At 40.1% G+C, this 26,922-nt stretch overlaps 1 protein-coding gene across 3 annotated transcripts in view; it reads left to right on the top strand.

Annotated features, from left to right (window-relative positions):
• The first annotated feature begins 488 nt into the window (after positions 1 to 488).
• Positions 489 to 26,922, top strand: part of CEP41 (centrosomal protein 41) — a 55,927-nt gene continuing 29,493 nt past the window's right edge. The window contains exons 1-3 of one of the 3 annotated variants that reach the window (XM_071215276.1): positions 514 to 634; positions 6,294 to 6,345; positions 25,044 to 25,107. In XM_071215276.1, the coding sequence (XP_071071377.1) occupies positions 6,328 to 6,345; positions 25,044 to 25,107 (82 nt within the window). In that variant the 5' untranslated portion in view covers positions 514 to 634; positions 6,294 to 6,327. Of the gene's footprint in view, positions 635 to 6,293; positions 6,346 to 25,043; positions 25,118 to 26,922 lie in introns of all 3 variants that reach the window. The other 2 variants (XM_004463254.4, XM_012527075.4) reach the window with 2 other exon arrangements.

Genomic DNA, 26,922 nt, shown 5'->3' with positions numbered 1-26,922 from the left:
ATTTTCATATTAATTCAACCTGAAAACAAACTACATACTCCCATTTCTGCTGAATAACCCTATCCCATATCCTGTTCCCTATTGTGGAAGAAGTAGTTCATATTTGGTTAAAAGAACCTTAAAGGGAGGGGGTAGATGTACTGTGCTGCATTTGTGTTTCTCCATCAGCTAGAAACAGTTTTATCCGCTCTCGAGGCCCTCCCCGCCCCTTCTGGGGCTCTGTTCAGCCTCTCACGCGCAAACGCCAGTTTCTTTCCCAACCCCCCCCCCCCCCCACACACACACACACACACACCCCCACCCCACCTCTGCATCCCTCTTTCCGCGCAAAGGCTGCAGCGGCGGCGGGGCGGGGACCAAGGGCACAAAGGCCTGGGTAGCTGGCGTCTCGTTGCCCTTGGTAACCACTGAGCTGAGTCTCGTTACCCTTCGACCCTGGAATTACAGAGTAAACAGGGCCTCCATTGGTTTGCCGGAGAAGCCAAGCCAATCGGAGAAGAGGTTATAGGGAGGCGGGTGAAAGAGGTTGTAGGGGGTAGGCAGATAGGGTTAGAGGCATCCGGTGAGGCTAGAACCCTCAGCGTGGTCGGTTGGAGAAAATATGTCTGTCCGGAGGCACATTGGGAATCCCGAGGTGAGGGTTAGGTTCGGACCCGAGAGCCGAAGGGGGCGGGCGGACCGGAAAAGGCTCCACGTGGGCAGGGAAGAGCTGCCAGCGACTTCCGCCTCCGGGAAGGCGGGAAGTGGCCGGAGTGAGGAGGGGGTCTGGAGCGGAGGGATGGAGGCGGGGCGGGCCTGCGAGAGGGGGGCTGCCAAGTTATTCCTCCTGTCGGGAGAATAGTTCATCTCGCGAATGTTTTCTGTGCTCCAATATTTGTCGCTGCGAGGAGCGAAGTACGTAAAGACACCGTCCCATCCCTCAAAGAGCTTACAGTCTAGGAGTGGCTATAAGTTACAAAGTTTAAATACAAAGGAAGCGCAGAACACTAGTGGAAGGAAATGAAGAGGAACCCTTAGTTCTGATTGTGGAATGTAGGAAGAGCAGACCAAGACTCTTGAAAATGGGACAACATGTAATACTCCTTTTACCCTTTTTCTTTCCACATGTATTTCACGCCTAGTGCCGTGCAGCATTTGTGGTAATTTAATCTAAGAAAGTACTTATTTAACTCCTGTCATGCAGTAGGTGCTGAAAATACAAAGAATAAGACAAGGCCTCTATCTCTTAATTCAGTAGTGACAGAAACTTGTAAACAGAATTTGAGTACCGTGTTGTTGAGGAGCAAGATGCGAGAGCACAGATGAAAGTTAGGGGCTCCACTGAGGGAGTAAAAAGACTTCTAGAAATGGCCTGAAATGATAGGGCTATCAGTCAGGTGAAGAAGCTTCTTAAGGATAGAGAACAAGGGGAGAAGTTGTGAAACATTGAGGAAGTGCTGAACTCTTAAAAATTCCTTGTAGGAATCTGCACAGAAGTAGAAATAAAGTCTTGAAGGGTCTTTTGTGATGTGCTTAATTAGCCTTTACACCGAACAAGAGTTGCAGATTTGTATGTCCATGGAAGGACATTCTCGGAATCCTATGTTGAGAACGTGTGTGAGGCTCAGCCTGAGCTCTGCAACAAAGTGCTATGGTGAATTAGTAATGGCTCCCTTGGTGGGAAGGGGAGATGTGGAGAGTGACAGATTGACCGCCACATAACTGTCTTCCCTGCTGGTCATAATTTGAGAAGCTTTTGAAGAGTTTTTAGTAAGGTAGACTTATAGTCAGGTTTGCATTTCAAGTGAATGGCTCTAGCCATACTATGAAGGATGCTCTTGAGGCCAGGGCTGCAGACAGGGAGATTGGCTAGGTGCTTATGACACAGACCTAAACTAAGGTCATGGAAGTAGGGACATCATTGAAAAGAAATAAATATTTAGGGAGTAAAATCATCAATATTGATTGAATTTGAGAGATAAGAACATGATGGATGATTTAGGTTTCCAGCTTGGGCTACTCATTGCTGCTCATCATACATAATGAGATCAAGAATTCTCGAGAAAGCAAAGGAAGAATAGTCTTAAGGGGGCAAGGAGCATGGAAGCCCTATGTGATTATACTTTTGTGCCCTAGACAACAATATCTGGCTTACTCTTTTGTTTTGGTGCAGCACAATTTCCAATAGCTTCTTGAGAAAAGAGTGCAAAGGAAGTATTTTTAATTCATGTCTAAAATGTTAGACATGTCTAAAACTGTTTTTTTTTTCTACCCTCATTTATTTACTTGAGAGTGGTTGAGTATAGAATTCTTGATTGGAAATCGTCAGCATATTGAAAACATGTTTTATGGTCTTCTAGCATCCAGTGTTGCTGTGGAAAAGTCCAAACCCGTTCTGTTCCTTTGTACATCAGTTGTATTTTCTTCTCTGGAAGCTTGTAGAGTCTTCTCTTTGTTCCCAGGGTTATGACATTTCACAAAATTATACCTTTCTGTAAGTCTGTTTTCACCATTTGGGTGGGCACCAGAAACTCATGTATCTTTGCATTTTGGAAAATTATCTTGAATTTTGTTGTTGATTTTCTCCCTTCTTTTGCTTGAACTCGTTGTTTTGATGTTGCACCTATATAACTAATTTACTTAACTTTTGTCTCCTGTTTTCCACATTTTTGTCTTTTCGTTCTTCCTTCTGGGAGATTTCTTCAACTTTATCTTCTAATCCTTCTATTCAGGTTTTACTTTCTGCCATCATGTTTTTAATTTTTAAGAGCTTTATTTTGTATTTTGATGTCCTTTTCAAAAACTTTATATTTTGAGGTAATTATAGATTCATAGGAAGTTGCAAAAAATTCAGTCCCATGTATTATCTCTCAATAATTATAACTATCGTTCAGCATCAAAACCAGAATATTGACATTTGTACATTTTATCACATGTGTAGACTTTTTAAACTACTACAGCAATCAAGATGCAGAACAAATCGATCACCACAAACATCTGTCATGCTACCGGTCTCAGGTTACATCCACTTCCCTCCCCCTCACCATCTTTTAACCCTAGAAACCACTATATTCTTCATCACTAAAATTTTGTCATTTTGAGAATGAATAAATGGAATCATACAATATGTGACCTTTTGAGAATGGCCTTTTTCATTCAGCATTAAACCCTTGAGATATATCCAAGTTGTTACATGTATCAATAGTTCATTCCTTTTTATTGCTGATTAGTATTCTATGGTATGGATGTAGGACAGTTTGTTTAACCATTCAACTATTAAAGGACATTTGGGTTGTTTCCAGTTTTGGACAATTAAAAAGATATACAGGTCTTTGTGTAGACATAAAATTTCATTTCTCTTGGAAAGGTGCCCGGAAGTACAATTGCTAGGTTGTGTGGTAAAAGTGTTTAGTTTTTATAAGAAACTGTCAAGCTGTTTTCCATAGTGGCTGTAACATTTTACAACCCCACAAGCAGTGTATGAGAGATCTAGTTTTTGCACATCCTTGGCAATATTTGGTATTGCCAGTAATTTTTATTTTAACTGTTCTAATAGCTATGTAGTAACATCTCACCGTGGTCTTAATTTGTACTTCCCTAATGGATAGTGATGTTGTACATCTTTTAATGTACTTATTTGCCATCCATATATCCTCTTCATTAAAATGTCTCTTTGTGTCTTTTGCCTATTTTCTAAATGAATTGTTTGGTTTTTATTATTGTTGTGTTTTGATAGCTGTTAGATATTTCAGATATGAGTCCTTTGTCACATGAGTAGTTTCTAAATATTTTCTGTCTATAACTTGTCTTTTCGTTGCCTTAACAGTGTTTCATAGAGCAAGTGTTATAATTAAAACAAGAAATTTTTGACAGTTTTGTTGAGGTATAATTCACATTCCATAAAGTCACCCATATTTAAAGTGCACATACCAGTCTGTGGATTTTATATTACTCAGAGTTGTACAACCATTATAACAGTCAACTTTAGATTATTTGTAGCCCTGTACCCCTTAGCTATCCAGCTCCCAAGCACTGACAGCCAATAATCTTCTGTCTCTATAGATTTGCCTATTATGTACATTTCATATAAAAAGAATCATGCACTATATGGACTTTTGTCACTTTCTTCTTTTTCAAGTTTCATCCTTATTCTATCATGTATCAGTACTTCATTACTTTTAACAACCAAATAATATTCCATTGTATTCATATACCACATTTTATCCATTCATCAGTTGATGAACATTTGGGTTGTTTCCACATTTTGGCTATTATGAATAATGCTGCTATATTTGTGTACAAGTTGTCTATGGACGTATGCTTTCATTTCTCTAGGTTTTTTTTTAGATTTTTTTTCTGTATAAGTCTCAGTTTCCTCAAAATCACTGTTTTTCTTTTTGTTTTGTTGATGTTTTCAGGCTCTTTTTAATCCTCAGTTATGTTTTTGAGTGGAAGACTTAAAAATGATTGAGATCTCTGTAAATTTTGGGGGAGGGACCTGCTGGTGGTGAGCTTATAGGATGATCTCATTGGGCAGTGATTGGGGGACTCTTCCTCCCATATCTGTACTTTTATCTCTTTCTACTCAGGCTGGTCATTTTCCCCAGAGAACTTCTCCAATCTCCTCAGATTAAAAGCCCAGTTAAATTCCTGGAGGGACTTGGGCTGGGGACTAAATCTCAACATAAGTATGCAGCATTCACTTAAAACCCTATTTTCAATAATGATATCCCTGCCCTCTACTGTGTCTGGAGATCTCCCATTCCAGAAACCCTTCCCAGGAAATAAATCTATAGGTATCTGCCCAGGTGGGGAAGGGGCAATCACCCAGTGGCACAGAAAGGAGAATAGATTTGGAGAGCCAATTACTCCTCAAAACAGCCATCTTAATTTCAGTCCCTCCTTTCACACACCCTTGCCCCACCTCATCTCCTACTCCCACCTCTGGAGGCACCTGGGACTGTCAATTCTAATCCTTTTAAGAGTTGTGCCTGGCTTTCCCTATTGCCAACTTAGGCTTCAGCTTTCTCTAGTCATTCAAGATATTTTGACTAGTTGATCTGCTTTCTAGCCTCTAGAAATCTATTGCTGTCACTTCTCTATCTCTGTCCTTGAGGCTTTATGCCCTTGAAATATGCTTTACTGGAGTTTTATTGAAGTTTTGGGAAGAAGTGAAATTAGATGCATTCATTCAATATGCCATCTTTACTCCATAGGTCATAATCTTTAATTATTTTCTTTGCTTGCTTGTTTTCTGGCATCCACACAAGAACATAAAGTAGGGGCCTTGACTGCATTGTCCCAATGCCTGATAGTTGCTACATAAATATTTGTTGAATGAGTAAATGAATATATGTTGGAAACTCAGAGGAGATGCCAAGGCTAGAGTTCATTATTTGGCAATTAGAAGCATATAAATGGAATTAAGCCTACACGTTTGGCCCATAGAGAGTTTATGGATTAAGAAGATGGAGTCCTGGGAACAGAGCATTTAAGTGAATGACATATTACTGAACCATATGTCATTGGAGAATCTGGAGAGAGATATCCCTGAAGCAAAGGGAATAGAAAGTGAAGAAGATAGGGATATATAACAGTGTCAAATGGTACAAACTATATGATCAACTCAGTTAAGGACAGAAAAGTATATGTGACAATTAGGGATCTCTAATATTAGCTGTCACAGGAACTGCAGTAGAACGGTGGGGACAGTAGCTGTATTGCAGTGGGTTAAGGAGTAAGTGTAGATTTTTTTCCCCATGGAGATTGATTGGAAAAGAAAAAGTATGTAGTAGTATTCCAATTACATATTGGTTGGTGATGAATCATCCTCTAATTTAGCGGCTTAAAACAACAATAGTTATTTTATTCTCTCTCATGGTTCTGGAGGATGACTGGGCTCAAATAGGTGGTTCTCGCTTGGGATCTCATGCGGTTTTCCAGAGAGTTGGTAGCTGGGGCTACAGTTATCTTGAAAGTTTCTTCATTCGTATGTGTGGCAGTTAATGCTGTTGGCTGGAAGCTGAACTGGGGCTGTCGGCCATACTACCTGCACATGGTCATTTCCATGTAGCTGGCTTTCCTCACTGTGCGGTGGCTGGGTTGCAAGTGTCCCATGAAAATCAAGCAGAAGTTGTTTTGCCTTTTGTGATCTAACCTTAGAAGTCATATAGCCGTACTTCCACCATAGTCTTAGGCTCACCCTGATTCCAGGGAAGAGACCATAGGCCCCATCTATAATAGAAGTATGAAAGTTACAGTGTGGATGGGATGGGAAATATTGAGGCCATCCTGATAAATATTATCTGCCACAGATGGTAGCTGCTGCGAGAGTGGAGGCTGCTGCACATGCCAACATGGATCAAGGTTGGTGTTTGAGATCAGTGTGCCTTGACCAGATTAAATTCCCCTTTTTAGAGAATGTTCCCCATTTGAAAGACCTGTTTGTTTTCTAGAGAACTTAAAGGTTTGTAGAAAAATCATGTGGAAAATATAGAGCTCCCCTACAACTCCTATCCCCACCGCCCCCCCACATACCATTTTCCCTATTTTTAACACCGTTCCCAACCCCTGGCAATCTGTATTCTAGTTCCAGTCTCTCTGAATTTGCTTATTCTAATTATTTCATATTAGTGATAGGATACTACATTTATATTATGTCTCACTTATTTCACTCGACATGATGTCTTCAAGGCTCATCCATATTGTTGCATTTATCAGAACTTCATTCCTTTTTTTCTTTTTTCCTCTCCCTTCCCCATCGCCTCCCCAGTTGTCTGCTTTCTGTGTCCATTCCCTGTGTGTTTTTCTATGTCCTCTTGTATTCTTGTCAGTGGCATCAGGAATCTGTGTCTCTTTTTGTTGCGTCATCTTGCTGCATCAGCTCTCCATGTGTGCGGCGCCACTCCTGGGCAGGCTGCACTTTTTTTGCATTGAGAGGCTCTCCTTTCAGGGTGCACTCCTTGCACGTGGGGCTCCCCTACGCAGGGGATACCCCTACATGGCACAGCACTCCTTGTGCATATCAGCATGGCACTCCTTGTGCACATCTGCACTGCATGTGGGCTAGCTCATCACATGGGTCAGGAGGCCCTGGGTTTGAACCTTGGACCTCCCATGTCGTAGATGGATGCGCTACCTGTTGAGCCAAATCCTCTTCCCTTCATTCCTTTTTTATGGCTGAATAATGTTCCACTATATAGCTATACCACATTTTGTTTGTCCATTTATATGTTGATGAACACTGGGTTGCTTCCATTATGTGGCAGTTGTGAGCATGCCACTATGAACATCAGTATGCACATTTCAGTTTGAATCCCTGCTTCATTCCTACCAGCAATGAGTGAGTGTTCCTTTTTCTCCACATGCTCTCCAACACTTATTTTCTGCTTTTTGAATAGTAGCCGTTCTAGTTAAGTGTAAAGTGGTATCTCATTGTGGTTTGATTTACATTTCCTTAATGGCTAATGATACTAACCATCTTTCATGTGCTTTTTGTCCATTCACATATCTTCTTTAGAGAAATGTCTATTCAAGTTGTTTACCCGTGGAGGGGGAGTTGCTTGTCTTTTTGTTGTTAAGTAATAGAATTTCTTCATATATTCTGGATATTAAACCCCTATAAGATATGTAGTTTCCATATTTTTTTTCTCATTTTATCAGTTGTCATTTTACTTTCTTGATATAGTTCATTGATGAACAAAAGTCCCATTTATCTATTTTTTCTTTTGTTGCTCTTGCTTTTAGTATAAAGTATAAGAAACCATTGCCTAAAACTAGGTCCTAAGATATTTCTCTATGTTTTCTTCCAGAAATTTTATAATTTTGGTTCTTATACTTAGGCCTTTGATTCACTTTGAATTATTTTATGTGTGATGTGAAATAGGGGTTGTATTAGTCAGCCAATGGGGTGCTGATATAAAATACTAGAAATCTGTCAGCTTTTATAAAGTTTATTTATTTGGGGTAGAGGCTAACAGTTACCAGGCCATAAAGTGCAAGTTACTTCCCTCACCAAAGTCTATTGCCATGTATTAGAGCAAGATGGCTGCTGACATCTGCTTCCTCGCCTTCTTAAGGCTTCGTGGTCCCAGCTTCTTCCATTGCCAACTGTAGGCTGCGATAAGTCTCATCTCTCTCCCGGTGATCATTTCTCTCCAGGTTCAGCTGCTCTGCTCTCTTCACAAGGCCAGCTGTAAATATCAGATGAATGGCTCATCTCTCTTCCTGGGACCTCTGCTGTTTCTAACAGAGCCTTCTCTCTTTCCTCACATATCTGCCTCTCTGTGTGTTTATTTCCCAGGGCTCTAGGATCAAAACTCTGTCTTCTCCCCCTTGTTGTTTTCTCTGTGGGTCCCTGCTCCCTGAGGGGGCAAGACTCAATGACCTACTGACATGGCCCAATCAACAAAGCCCTAGTCAAAATTTAATCAAGTAAAAGTGAAGCCTCTGAATTCAATAAAGTCTAAGGGTATCACTAGCCTAGAGGAACTAACCAGTTTACAAACATAATCAGTATTTTTTGGAATTCATCAATAAAATCAAACTGCCACAGGGGTCCATCTTCATTCTTTTGCATATGGATATCCATTTTTCCCAGCATAATTTGTTGAAGAGAATATTCTTTCCCCATTAAGTGGACTTGGCACCCTTGTCAAAAATCAATTGGCAATAGATGTAAGGGTTTTTTTCTGAACTCTCAATTCAATTCCATTGGTCTATATGTCTGTTGTGTTGCCAGTACCATGACGTTTTCATTACTATAGCTTTGTCACAGTCTTTAAAATTGAGAAGTGTGAGTCTTCCAAAGTTATTCTTTTTCAAGATGGTTTTGGCTATTTGTGGCCCATTACTCTTCCATATGAATTTTTTTTTTCCCCATATGAACTTGATGATTGGCTTTTCTGTTTCTGCAAAGAAGGCTGTTGGAATTTTGATTGGGGTTATTGAGTTTATAGAGCACTTTGGGTAGTATTTTAGTTTGCTAAATTCTGCCAAAGCAATATCCAGAAATGAGTTGGCTTTTACAATGGGATTTATTAGGTTAAAAGCTTACAGTTCTAAGGCTGTGAAAATGTCAAAATTAAGACATAATCAGAGATGCTTTCTCACTGAGTAGCAGCTGTGGCCATTAGGCACATGGCAGGACACAAATCCTAATCTGCTCCTCTCCCCTCACTTCTGGGCCTTGTTGCCTTCAGCTTTGGGCTTCTTCATCTGTGGCTTTTCTCTCCTGCATTCATCAGCTTCTGGAGGATTCTGTCTGTCTTTGCGGCCTTTTTTCTGTGTCTACAGCTTTTTATTACTCCATATTTAAAGGACTCCAGAAAGAGGATTAAAACCTACCCTGGGCCATGCCCTATTGAAGTAATCTAATCAAAGGAAGTTCCCTTAAGTGAATCTAATCAAAAGGTCCCATCTACCGTAGGTTTGCACACAGGAATGGCTTGACTTTAAGAAAGGGATTTCCTGGGTCCTCAAAAGACTTGAACTGGGAAATGGACTTGACCCAGTGGTTAGGGCGTCCATCTACCACATGGGAGTTCAAACCCCGGGCCTCCCTGACCTGTGTGGAGCTGGCCCATGTGCAGTGCTGATGCGCGCAAGGGGTGCCGTGCCACGCAGGGGTGTCCCTCGCATAGGGGAGCCCCACGCGCAAGGAGTGCGCCCCTTAAGGAGAGCCACCTAGCGCAAAAGAAAGTGCAGCCTGCCCAAGAATGGTGCCGCACACACGGAGAGCTGACACAGCAAGATGACGCAACAAAAAGAAACACAGATTCCCGTGCCGCTGACAACAACAGAAGCACACAAAGAAAACGCAGCAAATAGACACAGAGAACAAACAACTTGGGTGGGGGGGAGAAGTGGAGAGAAATAAATAAATAAATCTTTAAAAAAAAAAAAAAGACTTGAACTACCACAGGTAGAATCGAAGTCATAATGTTTATTCTTCCAACCCATGAACATGGAATGCCCTTCAATTTTTTTAGGTATTCTTTAAATTTTTTAGCCGTATTTTGTAGTTTTCCCTGTATAAGTCCTTTATACCTGTTTTAGTTTCCTTGGCTGCTCAAGCAAGTACCATGCAATGGGTTGGCTTAAACAATGGTAATTTATTAGCTCATGGTTTTGAGGTTAGGAAAAAGTCCAGATCAAGGTGTCATCAAGGGAAGCAGACTTGGCCCAATGGATAGGGCATCCGCCTACCATATGGGAGGTCTGCAGTTCAAACCCTGGGCCCCCTTGACCTGTGTGGAGCTGGCCCATGCGCAGTGCTGATGAGTGCCATGCCACGCGGGGGTGTACCCTGCATAGGGGAGCCCCATGTGCAAGGAGTGTGCCCCGTAAGGAGAGCTGCCCAGCGCTAAAGAAAGCGCAGCCTGCCCAAGAATGGGCCACACACACGGAGACCTGACCCAGCAAGATGATGCAACAAAAAAAAAACACAGATTCCCTGTGCCGCTGATAAGGATAGAAGGGGTCACAGAACACACAGTGAATGGACACAGAGAGCAGACAACTGGCGGGGTGGAGGGGAAGAGGAGAAAGAGAAATAAAAAATAAAAATCTTTTAAAAAAAGGAAAGAGAAAGGTGTCATCAAGGTGATAGAAGACTGGCATTCTGAGGCTGGCTACTGGTGAACCTTGGTCCTGGGCTCCTCTGTCCCCTGGTAGTGTACATGGTGGCTTCTCCAGGCCTCTCACTTCTCTTCTGGGATCCATTTATCTTCAGCTACTTGCTTCCCATGGCTTTCTCTCTTACCTGTCTGAATATCATTCTGCTTATAAAAGACCCCAGTAATAGGATTAAGGCCCATCCTGATTGAGTTGGGCCATGGCTTAACTGATATTACCGTATTAAAAGGCCCTGCTGGGAAGTGGACTTAGTCCAATGGATAGGGCATCCACCTACCACATGGGGGGTCTGCGGTTCAAACCCTGGGCTTCTTTGGCCCGTGTGGAGCTGGCCCATGCACAGTGCTGATGTGCACAAAGGGTGCCCTCCATGCAGGGGTGTCCCCCATGTAGGGGGGCCCCACACGCAAGGAGTGCGCCCCGTAAGGGGAGCCGCCCAGCATGAAAGAAAGTGCAGCCTGCCCAGGAACGGTGCGACACACACGGAGAGCTGACACAAGATGACACAACAAAAAAAGAAACACAGATTCCTGGTGCCACTGATAAGGATAGAAGCAGTCACAGAAGAACACACAGCGAATGGACACAGAGAGCGGACAACAGAGTGGGGGGGTGGGAAGGGGAGAGAAATAAATAAATAAAAGGTCTTGCTTACAGTGGGTTCACAGGAACAGGAATGAATTTGGTTTAAGAAAAGGTTTTTCTGAGGCACATATCTCCAAACCACCACAATATCCTTGGTTAAATTCCTAGATTTAGTTGTAATTGTAAGTGGAATTTTTTACTTGATTTCCTCCTCAGGTTGTTCATTACTAGTGTATAAAAACAGTACTGATGTTTTGCATGTTGATTTTGTACCCTACCACTTTACTGAATTCATTTGCTCAAGTATCTTTCTTGTGGACTTTTCAGGATTTTCTATGTATAAGAATATGTTATCTGCAAACAGAGAAAGGTTTGGTTACTCCTTTCCAATTTTTTCTTTTTCTTGCCAAATTGTTCTGGCTAGAACTACCAATACACTGTTGAATAACAGCAGTGACAGAGGGCATCCTTGTCTTGTTCCTTATCTTAGAGGGAAAACTTTCAGTCTTTCACCATTGAGTAAGATGTTAGTGGAGTGTTTTTCATATATGCCCTTTATCATGTTGAAGAAGTTTCCTTCTATTCTTAGTTTTTAAAGTGTTTTTTATCAAGAAGGGATGCTGGATTTTGTCAAATGTCTTTTCTGCATCAATTGAGTTGGTTATAGGTTGTTGTTGTTTTTTTCTGCTTTGTTCTATAAATGTATTGTATTAATTGATTTTCTTATGTTGAACCACCATTTCATACCTGGGATAAGTCCCAGTTGATAATGATATATGCCTTTTAATGTGGCATGGGATTTGCTAGTATTTTGTTGAGGACTTTTCTATCTGTCTTCATGAGGGATATTTGTGATATTCTTTTCTTATGATGTCTTTATCTGGCTTTGGTATTAGGGTTATGTTAGCCTCATAGAATAAGTTAGGAAGTTTTCCCTTCTTTTTGATATTTAGGAAGAGCTGGAGCACAGTTGGTGTTACTTCTTTTAGTTATACATAGTATCCTTATAATTCTTTCTATTTCTGTGGGGTCGGTAGTAATGTCCCCCTTTCCTTTTATTTCAGTTATTTTCATCCTGTTTTCTTTGTCAGTCTAGCTAAAGGTTTGTTGATTTTTTTGCTCTTTTCCAAAAACCAACTTAATTTTTTACTATTAGAGAAGTTGTGGATTTATAGAATAATCCATGCATAAAATACAGGATTCCCATAAACTACTATACCACCAACAGTTTGCATTGGTGTGGTGGAACATTTGTTACAATTGATGATAGAAGTTTTTTCATGATTGTAATATTGTTTTTAAACAGTCGTTATCTTTGTTAAAATTGATGAAAGATTATTAAAATGGTGTTATTACCTATTGTCCATAGTTTACATTAGGTGTATTTGCTCCTATATGCTACCCTATTATTAACAACTTATATTACTGATGTGCATTTATTATAATTCATGAAAGAACTTTCTTGTACTATTAATTGTAGTACATCTTCTATAATAGGGTTACTGTGTTATACACATATGTTTTATCTTTTAATTTTTATTCTAGTCACGTATATGACCTAAAGTTTCCTATTTTAGCCACATTCACTTATATAATTTAGTGCTGTTATGTACAACTGCAATAATGTGCTGCCATCGCCACCATCCATTTCCAAACCTTTACAACCAACCTAAATAGAAATTCTGTACAAATTAAGCATCAATTCCCATTCTTTAACCCCAGCGTATCTCCTGGTAACCTATATTCTAGATTCTAACTCTATGAGTTAGCTTATTATAATTAGTTCATATCACTTCATACCATATTTATCCTTTTGCATCTGGCTTATTTCACTCAGTATAACATCCTCAAGATTCATCACATTGTCACATGTATCAGGACGGCATTCCTTTTTATGACTGAATAATATTGCACTGTATGTATATACCACATTTTGTTTTATCCATTCATCAGTTGATGGACACTTGAGTTGCTTCTACTCTGGCAATTATGAATAATGCTATTGTGAACATTAGTGTGCAAGTATCTGAGTCATGCTTTCAATTTTTCTGGGTATATACCTAGTAACAGGATTGCTGGGTCATATGGCAGTTCTATACGTAGCTTTCTGAGGAAATGCCAAACTGTTTCCACAACAATTGTTCCATTTTACATTCCCATGAGCAAGGAATAATAGTCTTGCTAGTGAGTGTGAAATGGTATCTCATTTTGGTGTTGATTTGCATTTAATAGCTAGTGATGTTGAGCATCTTACCCTTACTGATAATCTTCATTTCTTCACACTACTCCAAGCTGTTTCCTTTCAACCTGCAGAACTCCCTTTAGTAATTCTTGTAAGGTAGCTTTTTTGTTGACAAATTCTCTCAGATTCTGATTACCAGTGAATATTTTAAACTCTTCTCATTTTTGAAATGTAGTTTGCCTGGATAAATAGTTTTTGATTGGCAGTTTTTCTCTTTCAGTACCTTAAATATGAAAATACTACTGCCTTCTTGCCGTCATGGTTTCTGTTGAGAAATCAGTACTTAATCTTATTGAGGATCCCTTGTATGTGACAAGTCTCTTTTCTCTGGCTGCTTTCAGAATTTTATCTTTATTTTGGCATTTGGCATTCTGATTAGTATGTGTCTTGGAATAGGTCTATTAGAATTTATTCTTTATGGAGTTGGTTGTACTACTTGGATATGTAACGTACATGTCATTCAGGAGAGTTGGGAAATTTTCAGCCATTAATTCTTCATATATTCTTTCTGCCTCTTTTTCCTTCTGTTCTCCTTCTGGGACACTCATGATGCATATGTTTGCATGCTTCGTGCTGTCACTCAAATCTTTTGAGATTTTTCTATTTTTTTCCCTTTCTGTTCTTTTGACTGCATGATTTCTATTGTCCTATCTTCTGTTTCACTGATTCTTTCTTCTGCCTGTTCAAATCTGCTGTTGTATGCCTCTAGTGTATTTTAGGGATGGAAGGTTGGGAGGGGAGTTTATTAGTCAGCCAAAGGGGTGCTGATGCAAAGTACCAGAAATCTATTGGCTTTCATAAAGGATATTTACCAAACTCTATTGCCACATGTTGAAACAAGATAGCAGGTGACATCTGCAAGGGTTCAACCTTCCTCTCCCTCTTAAGGCTCCATGGGCCCAGCTTCTTCCCATCTCAGCTATAGGCTGACATAGGGCTCATCTCTCTTCCGTTTCTTTCCAGGTTCAGCTACTCTGTTCTCTTTACAAGGTCAGCTATAAACTATCAGGCAAATGGCTCATCTCTCTTCCTGGGTCGCAGGATCAAATCTCTCCTCTTCTGTGTCTGTGGAGCTCTCTCTCCACATATGTGTCTTATTCTACGTTCTCCTTGAGTAAATGTCCATTTATATAACCCACCAAGGGGCAGAGGCTCAACCCTGCATATCCTAATGACATGGTTGAATCAAAACCCTCATCTTAACATAATCAAGTAACATAAAAACCTTTGAATTTAATACATTCAAAAGGATATCACACTGAGAGGAACAGACCAGTTTACAAACATAATTAATATCTCTTTTTGGAATTCATAAATAATATCAAACTGCCACAGGGAGGTACTGGGGCTTGAACCCAGGACCTTGTACTTGGGGACCAGGTGCTCAATCACTTCAGTTACATCCACTCCCTAGTGTATTTTTAATCTCTACTGTTGTGCCTTTCAACCTCATAATTTCTGTTGTTTCTTTTTATATCCAAATTCTTCTTTATTCTCACAAATTGTCTTCTTCATAGTTATCTCTTTATGCTTATTTTCCTTCATCTCCTTGAATTGATTTAGGAGATCTGTTTGAACTTTGATTAGTTTCTCCAAAGTTTATGTCTCCTGTGAAGTTTTAATTTGTTCCCTTGATTGAGCCATACTAAGATATGTCTTTCAATTTCTTTCCTTTGGTCTAGGCATCTGACTATCTTGATGAATTAGGTCTAAAGGTCTGTTTCTCCCTCTTCTAGGGTTTTATTGTTGACTGGCTTTATGTTAATGCTCTTCTTTGATGCTTGGTCCAACTTATTCTAGATCTTTAGAATAGCCCTTTAACTGATCAGATTTTCTTAGTTCTCCCCTGATTCTTGCTCTGGGTATATAGTACGTTTTCCCCCCACTTTTAAACAATTGTATTTGACGTTGCATTTTTCACTTAAAATACAGTGCTTATGAAATGCAATGTTATGTCTTTTCCCTGTGCATATATTCTTGAGCGAAGTATCGAGAATGTCCAGGAATTTTTATAGCAGCTGAACTTTAAACTGCCACAGAATGTGCTACAAATTTGGGTCCTTCAGTTTTTCACTGTGAAACAATGCTAAGTGTGTATGCTTATTTAATCAATATCATCAGTGATGTGTCTAGAAGAAGCACCAGGAGATGGAGGTACTCCACCACCAGAGAAGCCCCCAGGCATTCCCCCTGGCATGCTCCTTGCACTCTGGTATAACTAGGTAATGATGGGGTTGCAGACTCTCTACAGCTGTTTCTGCTGATGTTCAAACTCCTCCTCCTCTTCAGTCTGATTCTTATTGAACCAGGTGATAATTTCATTATATTTGTCAAGACTCTTCTATTTGTCCCCGTCATTGATCTTGCCTTGAAGTTTCTCATCTTCAACTGTTTCCTTCATGTTGAATGTACAGGATTCAAGCAAATTCTTAGAGTATACTTTGCCCTTCTACTTCTCATCTTCAGCTTTGTACTTCTCAGCTTCCTGGACTCATGTGCTTCATGTCTTCTTTGTTCAAATAGCTGCTGTCTTTAGTGATGGTAATCTTGTTCTCTTTTCCTGTACTCTTATCTATAGCAGAAACTTTGAGGATGCCATTGGCATCAATATCAAAGATGACTTCAATCTGAGGAACATCATGGGGGGCAGGAGGTATCCTGTGAGTTCAAACTTGCCAAGCAGGTTGTCATCCTTGGTCATGGCATAAACTTGAATGAGCACACCAGGCTGGTTGTCAGAGTATGTAGAGAGTCTGCGGCTGCTTGGTGGGAATTGTGGTATTGTGTTTGATGAGGACAGTCATGACTCCAATAGCAGTTTCAATACCAGAGGAAAGAGGAGTGACATCCAAGAGCAGCAAATCTTGAACGTTTTCAGATTTGTCTCCAGATAGGATTGCTGCCTAGACAGCTGCACCATAACAACAGTCTCGTTGGGGTTCATGCACTTGATCAGTTCTTTTCTGTTGAAGAAGTCCTGGAGAAATTTCTGAATCTTGGGGATATGAGTAGAACTACCCATTGTCATGGATCTGCTATTTGTCAGGCTTGGCCAGCTCTTTCTTCACAGGATCCAGGGTTCTACAGAACAGGTCAACATTCATTTCTTCAAATCAGGCATGGGAAATAAAGGTATTAGAAGTTGATTCCTTCATAGGGAGAATCATTCTCAATACTGGCCTGGGTGCTGGAGTAAAGAGTTTGCTTAGCTCATTCACAAACAGTATGGAGGTGGCAGACAGCTCTCTTGTCCTCACTGATGTCCTTCTTATGCTTGCACTTGAACTCAGCAATTAAATGGTTGACAATTGAAAGATCAGCACTTTTTTTCAGCACAAACCTTTTTGTCTAAGCCATAGACAACAGCAGCAACAGTTGGCCTATTGATGTTTCTGAGTATGTTGAGGCTGGCAGTGGTTCCAGCTTCTTTGGTGGCCTGATGCTGAGAGTCATTAAAATGAGCTGGCACTGTTACAAGAGTATTGGCAACAGTCTTCCCATGGGAGGCTTCCGCAATTTTCTTCATCTTTATCAGAACCATAGAGGATACCTCCTATGGATAGAAACTTTGGTCTCACCCTTGTATTCTTCTTGGATTTTGGGCCTGCCCACATCATTGACCACCATGAAGGGCTAATGCTTCTTATCAAACTGGACAACAGCATCATCAAATCTACTTCCAGTCAGACTGTGTTAGTGGGGTTCGTTGCAGCATGATTCTTTGCAGCATCACTGATCAGTTGTGTGCTATCAGTAAAGGCCATGTAGCTTGGAGTAGTTGGATTCTCCTGATCGTTTGCAATTATCTCCACTTTTCTGTGCTGGAAGACACCCACACAAGAGTAGGTGGTACCAAGATCAATGCCAATTGTAGGTCCCTGAGACCTGGTTGCTTACTGTAGGCCCAGTTCATAGAAGAAAACAGCAACCCCAAAAGCTAGTGCTGCATCCAATAAGCACAGTACCGTTTTTAAGATGGCACTTTTTGTGTAATTGCTTCACCTCCAGGAGAAAGTTTCTTTTCCTCTGTTCCTTCTCCAGGACTTTTTACCAGTTCTCTTTGTTTTTGTGCAGAATTTTCTCCCTGGCTCCTATGACTTGTTTAAAATCTCTCTTTCATTCAGTGCCCTGTGTTCTTATACTTTTGAATTGTGGGGCGCTCCTGTCTTAACAGCAGTTCAATTTAACCCTCCCCACCCTCCACCCCCCTTTTTTTTCCCTTTTCTGCCTCTGGTTTCTTCCCCATTTGGGTATCCTGTCCAGGGGAACCAGATGGGTTCAATCCAGAAAGGTGGGTCACTCCAGAAAAGTCCTGTTTGCATTTAGGTGGTCCAGCTAACAGACCCTGGCTTGAGTGAACATACCAGTTGCCAGCCCCAGTGTTACTGCGGTCTCTCCCTCTATACACCTGGGCGGTGGGGGCGGGGCACTCCTCAGTGGCTTGTGTTTAGCCCTGGGTCTCTGTTGACTGGAGTCCCTGTGCCTAGATATGCCTGGGGTTCTAATTCACTGTCCGTGGCTCTTTAATATGTATCCCAGTGGAAGGTTGAAGGGACCTGGGCTGCTGCTTCTGAGTAACTCCCTAGCTGTGTGGGATCAAGTGAGGAGTAGGGAAGTAGACTAGTAGGTCCAAAACAAAATTTCCTACCTATTATTTTTCTGTTTCTTCAGTTCAGCTTTTGTGGAGTCCTTCTGCATTCTCTACTGTCCTCAGAGTTCTAAGCAATTGGGATTTGTCCTTTTATTCAGTGAATCTCTAGGGAGGTTTTTTCAGGGATGGCTTATATCACCATATTGATGATGTCTTCCAAAAACAGCTTTTGGTTTCATTGATTCTTTTTTTTTATTATTTCATGTATCTTCTCTCTAATCTTATTTTCTTTTGCACACCATTGGTTTAGTTGACTCTCCTTTACCTAGATCCTCTATTTGTGAAGTTAGGCCTCTTACTTGAGATCTCTCCTCTTTTTTAATATAAGCATTTAGATGTAAAAAATTTCCTCTCAGCACTGCCTTGGCAATATTCCATAACTTATGGTATGTTGTGGTTTTGTTTTCATTCACCTCAAGATGTTTCCCTTGTGATTTCCTCTTTGACCCAATGGTTGTTTAAGAAAGCAGTGTTTAATTTCCACATATTCATGAAATTTCCAGTTCTCCCTCGGTTACTGATTTCTAACTTCATCCCATTGTAGTTGAGAGAAGATACCATGTATGATTTCAATATTTTTAAATTTATTCAGACTTATTTTGTGCCTTAACATACGGTCTATCCTGAAGTGCGACCCATAGGCACTAGAGAAGAATGTATATTCTGCTGTTTTGGGGGAAGTTTTCCAAATATATCCATTAGGTCTGGTTGGTTTATAGTATCATTCAAGCCTTCTATTTCCTTATTCATCTTCTGTCTGGATGTTCTGTCCATTACTGAAGGTTGTGCATTGAAATCTCCTTATTGTTATCAAATCTGTCAATATTTCCTTCATAAATTTTGGTGCTCTGCCATTGGCTGCATATATACTTATAACTGTTATGTCTGCATATAGTTGAGTAATGCTTTATAGATTCTGCCCATCTCTGCCTTTTGACTGCAGAGTTTAATCCATTTACATTTAAAGTAACTACTCATGATGCAGGACTTTCTTCTGCTATTTTGTTATTTGTTTTTTGTAAGTCTTATACCAAGACTAATAAGTGTAATTAGAAAGTCTAATGCCTACTTTCCATTTTGAGTCCCTTCTCAGTTCCTTCAGTGTTTATTTTTTAGGTATTTTCTTTGTGGCTTCCATGGGACTTAAATTTACATTCTAAATCTATAACAGTCATGTGTGTATTGATACTAACTTTAACTTCAATAGTATACACCAACAGTATTCTTATACCCCTCCACCCCCCACCCTTTGTTGTACTTGTTACATACTACGTCTTTATACATTTTATGAACAAAACCATAGATATATCATTATTTTTATGCATTTGCATTTTAGGACCGGTAAGATGTAAAAAATAGAATTACATCCCCTCTCATACACTCAATCTGCTGTTTTTGCTCCTGCCTCAATCAGTCCACTATAAACACGTTTACCAGAGCTGTCAACAAAGTCCTGGTTTGCTAAATCCAAATTCACATTTCTGAATTTGCTGATCTTTTGGTAGCACTGGCCACTTTGACCATTCCCTTCTTCTTGAAACTCTCTTTTCTTGTTTCCATGACCCACTTCTTTTGGCCTCTTCTGAGTCTCCTCTGTGGCTCCTTTTACACATATGGCCTTAAATGCTGGGTTTTCTTCTCCCTACTCTCCAGGGCAATTTTGTTGATTCTCATGGTTTAATCTGCTACCTGACAACAGTCTATGCTGACAATTCCCAAATCTTATTTTTTCTAGCCCAGATTCCTCTCTTCATCTCCAGACTCAAATAGCCAGCTGGACACTTCCATTTCGATAACCTACATTTATCCATACTTAACATATCTACAACTGAACACAGTATATTTTCCAGTATATGCTTTCTCCTGAAGTCCTTTTTTGGGGGGGGTGGGGGGCGGGGGGGAGATGGTATCACTATCCTCTCCTTATTATGCCAGTCCATTTCAAATCATATTGATTTTACATCTTAAAGACTTTTTTGAAATTCTCTCTTCCTCTTCATTCCCACTGCCACTTCCTTAGTACTACAGTTCCTCTTGCCACAGCCTTCTAACTGATTTTCTACCTCCATTCTTGACTACAATCCTATTCTCTATATTGCTGCCAGAATTCTCTTTCTAAAGTGGAAATATAATCTTAATCACTCTTCCTTAAACCTTCTCCTTGACTCCCATTATCTATACCAAAGTTTTTCAACTTCAACACTATTGACATTTTGGGCCGGCTAATTTTTTGTTGTGGAGGAGCTATCCTATCATTATAGGATGTTTAGCAGCCATCCCTGGCCTCTACCCACCAGGTGCTAGTAGCACCTCTATCTCCCATTTGTGATAACCAAAAATGTCACCAAACAGTCTCTGCCAAATGTCCCCTGAAGGAGGAGGAGCAAAATCGACTGGTCCCAACGATTGTGGTTATACAAGTATAGGAATGTTCTTCCATGAACTAGAACAAATGTATGTCATTATTAAAAAGTGTTAATAATAGGGTAGTATATGGGGAGAAATAAATACATAATGAAAATGATGGGCTGTAATTAACAGTAATATTTCAACATACTTCCATTACCTTTTTTTTTTAATTTATTTTTTGGTCTTTATTTTTTTAATGTTACATTAATGTTAACATTAAAAAAATATGAGGTCCCCATATATCCCCCACCCCCTTCACCCTACTCCTCCCCCCATAACAACAACTTCACCCTACTCCTCCCCCCATAACAACAACTTCCTCCATCATCATGAGACATTCATTGCACTTGGTGAATACATCTCTGAGCACCTCTGCACCTCATGGTCAGTGGTCCACACCATAGCCCACACTCTCCCACAGTCCACCCAGTGGGCCATGGGAGGACATACAATGTCCGGTAACTGTCCCTGCAGCACCACCCAGGACAACTCCAAGTCCCAAAAACGCCCCTATATCACATCTCTTCCTCCCATTCCCTACCCCCAGCAGCCACCATGGCCACTTTCTCCATACCAATGCCACATTTTCTTCGGTTACTAATCACAATAGTTCATGAATAGAATATCAGTAAGTCAACTCTAATCCATACTCTATTCCTCCATCCTGTGGACCCTGGAATGGTTGTGTCCACTCCACATCTGTATCAAGAGGGGGCTTAGATTCCACATGGATGCTGTGTGCAATTCTCTTGCTTTCCGTTGTAGGCACTCTTGGCTCCCTGGTGTGGTGGTTGACCTTCACCTCCATGTTAGCTGAGTGGGGTGAGTCCAATAAACCAGAGTATAGGAGTTGCAAGTCTGTTGAGGCTCAGGGCCTGGCTATCACTTGGTCAGTCCAGAGATTCAGGTCCCCTGGGTATACACTAAACCCCAACACCAACTACAGATCCGGTAAAAGTAACAGGAGAGGCTTGTGGACAAAGATCACATCTGAGTCCAGCTCCATCACACAGAAACACAAACTCCAAAGTAGGGCCAACTGACATGGCACTGAATTTCATCTGCCATGACCGTATTTCCATTAACTCTTAACAGAGGTACCTCACCAATGCTAAGAGTCAACAATAGAGGGGCATAGGGGGTTTGGGGTTTTTCTTTTTGGAGCAGTGAAAATTTCTAAAATTGATTGTAGTGATGAAAACACAACTCTGTGATTACACTGAGAGCCATTGATTGTACACTTTGGATGGATCATATGGTGCATGAATAAATGGCTTTTAAAAAATCAACAGATTGGAAACCACTAATGTACAGCATAAAATCCAAGTGTCTTAGCATGGAAACAAAAGCACTTTATGATCTGCCTCTGCCTGCCTCTCCAGCCTTCTTTTCACTACTTTTTGCCTCATATTGCCTGCTATGCTTCAGGCTCACTGCTTACTTTTAGGTCTCTTGAAACTGTCCATATTCTCTAGTCTCTATGCTTTGTCCATGCTTTCCCTCTGCTAGGAACCCTGTAACTCGCATCCACAGCTTCTTTAGCTTGACTGACTTCTTCATCCCTCAGAATTCAGCTCAGAGTCATCCCTCAGGACACAATTTTTATTCTTTGAGTTTGGATTAGGTGCCAATTTTCCATGCTCCCATTGTACTCTGTTTCCCTCTCCTTGTTCACCATACTGTATGGCATCTGTTTCTTCATTTGTCTTTCTTCCAAATGGTCAGAGTTGGATGGCAAAGACTGTGTTGTGTTGTGTTGTGTTGTGTTTTTTAACCTCTGTCTCCTCAGCACAGTGGCTTACTCCTAGTAGGCCCTCAGTAAATGTCGACAGAATAAATGGTTAGTGCTCAATAAGTCTTTGTTGAATGAATGAATAGTCCTCCTTGAAACTACTTCTTTTCTCAGCTCTTTCACTTTCCACCATTCCATCCTGTTTATGTAATTGAAAAAAAAGCCAATTGGTTAGTAGGTCAAGGAACAGTCACCCCCAAAGCAAGAATTTTAAAGAAAAACTATGGCAGTTCCATAAAATCTATGGTGCATGGATTGCAGCGGAGCAAAATAATTTTATGTTGTGGTTGCTCTCAGAAAACCAGGAACAAGAAATTGGACTGAAATGGGAACATGAAAAAGAAACAGTACATTTTTCTACTGCAACATATGGATTTCTCATTAGCCTGTGTAAGGGAAAACCGGGGGCGGGATAGGGCTCAGTGACTGCAGCTGTCCACACTCTCTCTCCTCATCATTCTGCTGCCACCACACCTGGTCCCTGGAGATACCCTCACTTCTCAGCTATTTTGGCTTAGGTATGAACAAATCCCCTTGGTTCAGCAGAGACTAGCCTGGAAATTTTCAAAAGACGCTTTGCTTGGGAAAAGCAAAGCACAAGTAAAAGGAAATAAAGTATAGAAATGATACAAATGCAGAGTGCAAAAGGAAAAAAAAATCGCTTTGGCAAAGATAACTGCAGTCTGATAGTAGCTTTACTTAGCTCAGTGTTTCCAGGCACATGGTTTCCCTGGTTTTGTTTGTTTGCTTTTCTATTCTGTTTTGTTTCCCCATTGTGTTGTTTCCTTATGTGGAACTTGTCCTCTTTTTTAGTATGACTGTTTTCCATCTCTCACTTAGAATCTCCTCCATCTTCTTCTGGCAAAGAGTTGTAATTGGAGTCGTAATAATTTTTCTTATAGAGAGCCACTAATCGGATGAAGAAAGGCGCTTTCTGATCTTTCTCTAAGGATAAAATAGCTCAGTGATTTCAAGCACATATCTAAGAACCAATGCTAAGTGTCCATGATAAAGTTTCTACTTGCCTGGTTGAAGTTTCAGCACAGACAATGTTGTGAGATTATTAATAACTTATTCAGTGTAACAAACTGGCCCTTTTATTCTGTGACTTTTTTTTTCTTTCTTTTTTGGTAATAAAACAGTAGGTAGTAGTTGTGAGTTTTGGGTTTTTTTGTGTCCTTATTTGACAGAGTCAAAAGTCAGTAACTCTCTATAGGTGCCCCCAGTTTTAAAACATTCTTCATGGGTCTCTGAAATACAAAACTCTGACCGACAGATATTTTATAAGGCATTGATGTACCCTCTATTGTTTTTATGCTTGGGAGTCATTTGCAAAGGTATTTTTATATATAAACAATTTTTTAATCCTCCCGAAGGGCATGCTGTAGTTAACTGTGTTTTCAACTGCACAGTTTTCGAGTTTAAGTTTGATGTTCTTTTCTAAGGAACCCAGGGAGTTGCAATAACAAGATCATTCTAGATTTTCATTTATTAATAACATACTACCATGTGCTAGGACTCTGGGAGAATACAAATCTGATTTAGTTATTGTCCTGCCTTCAAGGAAGTCCTAGACTAGAGAAGGCGAGGTTTATGCAGTGGTAGAGGGGGTCTGTTCTCCGAGAGCCAGGGGAAAGGAAGTGCCTAATTTTGCCTACGACACCTTTACAGAGGAAGTAAAGTTTTGCCCAAGGACAAGTTGGGAAAGGCATTCTAGGTAAAAAAAATTGCCAGAACTGGAGACCAGAATGGGTTTGGCACATCAGTAGACAATCCTGGGGACTTCCACGTGGAAATGGGTAGGAGAGTAGCAGAGGATGAGGTGAAAGGACTTTACCCTGTTATAATTTCATCTTCAACAACTACCCATTACTGAATAGATAATCTTCAAACCTATAGTCCGGGAAAAAAGCCTGAGCAAAAAAGTCTATTTTATTTTGTAATGTCTTTGTCCATCAGTCTGACCTCAGTTAATGGCTTTTGCAGATGCTCCTGAAATTTAGTATGCGTGAATGTCTTGTGCTTGGATTCAAAGAGTTAACTACCAAAGGACAGGACAGGGGAGACCTGGCACAGGCGTTCTTGCTGACCATAAACTTACCCTGAGCCCGCAATGAACCTAAGCAGACATGAGCACAGTTGCCGTCATAGTGGCTTCTTTGAGCCACAGAATCCAGGGAAACAGCAGGAGAGGCCTGCAAACCAGGTCCTGGCTCGACAGCATCTGGAGCACTGAGTTCAGGTCTGGATTTTGCATGCCACTTCGTAGGGGAGAGGTTGATAAAATAATCTAAAGGTCATCCAGAGGAGATTGCCTAGAAACCGTCATACACACTGCAACTTAAAAGAGGGACTAGCAAAGGCTAGTTTAACGGATTTCTTGAGGAAGAGGGAATGATTTATTCTGCATTACGACCGTGGACTGGATGGAAACTATGGGAAGACTGGTTTTGGCTCAATGTAAGAAATAACTTTTTAAAAGCTTTTTGTACAGTCACATAATGCTATGAAAATATTTTGCCAAAATATAGAGGTATTTTGACAGAAACAGGATTGTCACCTTTACCTGTGGAGATGAAATAGAGAAGAGCCTACGCTGAAGGGATGGTTAGACCTCTAAAGCTCCTTCCATCTTTATATTTTATGGAATTTTACCATTTATTCTATTTTTACAGCATCTGACTCTTACCCAGTTTTGCCACCCTTATCCTTACATTAGCCCATTAATTGTGAATTTTCTTAATTTTTAGTATCTCACCAAAAGGATACCACAGAACCCAAGATATCAGCATGTCAAGTCAAGACTGGACACAGGTGAGTAAAGGTTAGAAAATTAGACCTTTTTTTTTTTTTTAATAGCCAGTTATGAATAAGGCAGTCCATCATACGTGGTATACTTCTCTTTTAAAGTTATTTTTTAGATTATCAGTAAAATATTGCATTCACATAATTCAGCTTATTATTCCTTTCAACAAATAAGGAATTTATAGAAGAGAAAGGGTAAGAATATCAGGAGATCAACCTTTGCTTTGAAAGACATTTAGTTTATTTCTTTGAACTGTCCATAATAGATAATATATGTGCACATTTGTTCAATTTAATATTTGCAGAGTGCCAACTACATGCAAAATTATGGACTTTGGAATGTATAAAGATGAGTGCGAATCATAGTTCTTGCAATCAAAGAGCGTAGATTCAAGTGGAGGGAGATGGACTTGAATGAGTAGCTAAAATGTGAGATAAAATTTAATTCATGCTATATTTTCAGGTAAAATGAAGTTTAAGAGCATGTTACTACTTCTTACTATGATCTTGTCATGTGATAAAGATAACTCCCCAGACCTTGGATGTGCAATCTTGAGAGGTCTGGCTATTTACCTAGTTTTTTCAACCTTTTAAAGCATGCTGTGGAAGACCCATCTGATTAAGATGGTTTTGTTAGTGGATTTTGGTACTGTAAACCATTAGCCCATACTGAATTTTCTACCTGCTGCCTCAATACAAGACAACTGAGAAAGTAAACTGGGATATTGACTTTGTTTAAATCTTCTAATTGATTTTCTTTCCCTGTCTCCAGTCTTCCTTCAAAATCATTATCCTCCATTATGCATGCTTCCTCATAAAAACTAGGCTTAAACTAAAGGTTTTAAATGGACCACATTAGCAGATGCTATTTCTTGGTATCTTTTTTTCCCACATTTTTGAGACATCAAGTTATATATCCTTGAAAATGCCGTTTGATGGGCAGGTAAAAAATATTGTATCTGTTTTCGAGAAGGTGGAAATCATGACATGGAGATTATGTAATTTACTTGAAGTTCAATAAAGGAGATGGAGCTAGGATTTGTATGCAGATGAGGAAGGCGATGCTAGAGATCCGGTACAGATCCACCGGTACTGTCTCTTAGGCCTTGCTGCCCCTGTGTTTCCCCCCAGCCTTATTTCTTCTACCACAACTACCTCAACTTCTCCATCTCTACTTCTCTTGCCCTGAATTGCAACTGTGATCCACCCTTCCGTAATAAGCTATTCTGAGGAAAGCACCTAGATTTAAAATGCCATATCTTCTCTGAGGAGTCCAGATATCATTTTAAAGACTACTAGAAAGAACAGAGTTTCTTTAGGAACATTATACTTTCTTAAGATTTTAAGAACTGGGGCTTATTTTATATATTTAGTTTTGTCTGTACCTTCATAGTTTTTTGCTCCTGGAAATTGGATTGGGATTTGTGAATGAAAATCCCTTCTTTCTCCTCATTCTTCAATTTGTAACCAAAATCTGACTCCATGATTGTGCCTAAAAAGAATTTCAATTTTTTTTTGAAATTCAGATACTTAAACATCTCCTTTTTATAATGCATAGTAAATACCAACATCCTGTTTTATCCTGAGATTTTTTAACTAGTTTTTTGTGAATTAAACTTTTATTTTGAGATATTTGTAGTGGCCCATGCAATTGTAAGAAATAATAAAGAGATTCCATGAAAGCTTTACCCAGGTTCCCCCAATGGTAACATCCCCCAACGGAACTAACAGTATCACAACCAGGATATTGACATTGACACATTCAAGATACAGAACATTTCCATACACACAAGAAAGTTGCCCTTTTATAGCCACACCCACTTT

The sequence above is a fragment of the Dasypus novemcinctus genome, chromosome 5, assembly GCF_030445035.2.
Source record: "Dasypus novemcinctus isolate mDasNov1 chromosome 5, mDasNov1.1.hap2, whole genome shotgun sequence".
NCBI lineage: Eukaryota > Metazoa > Chordata > Mammalia > Cingulata > Dasypodidae > Dasypus > Dasypus novemcinctus.
Note: the sequence above shows the minus strand (reverse complement) of the source record. Positions and strands in the feature narration are given on the sequence as shown.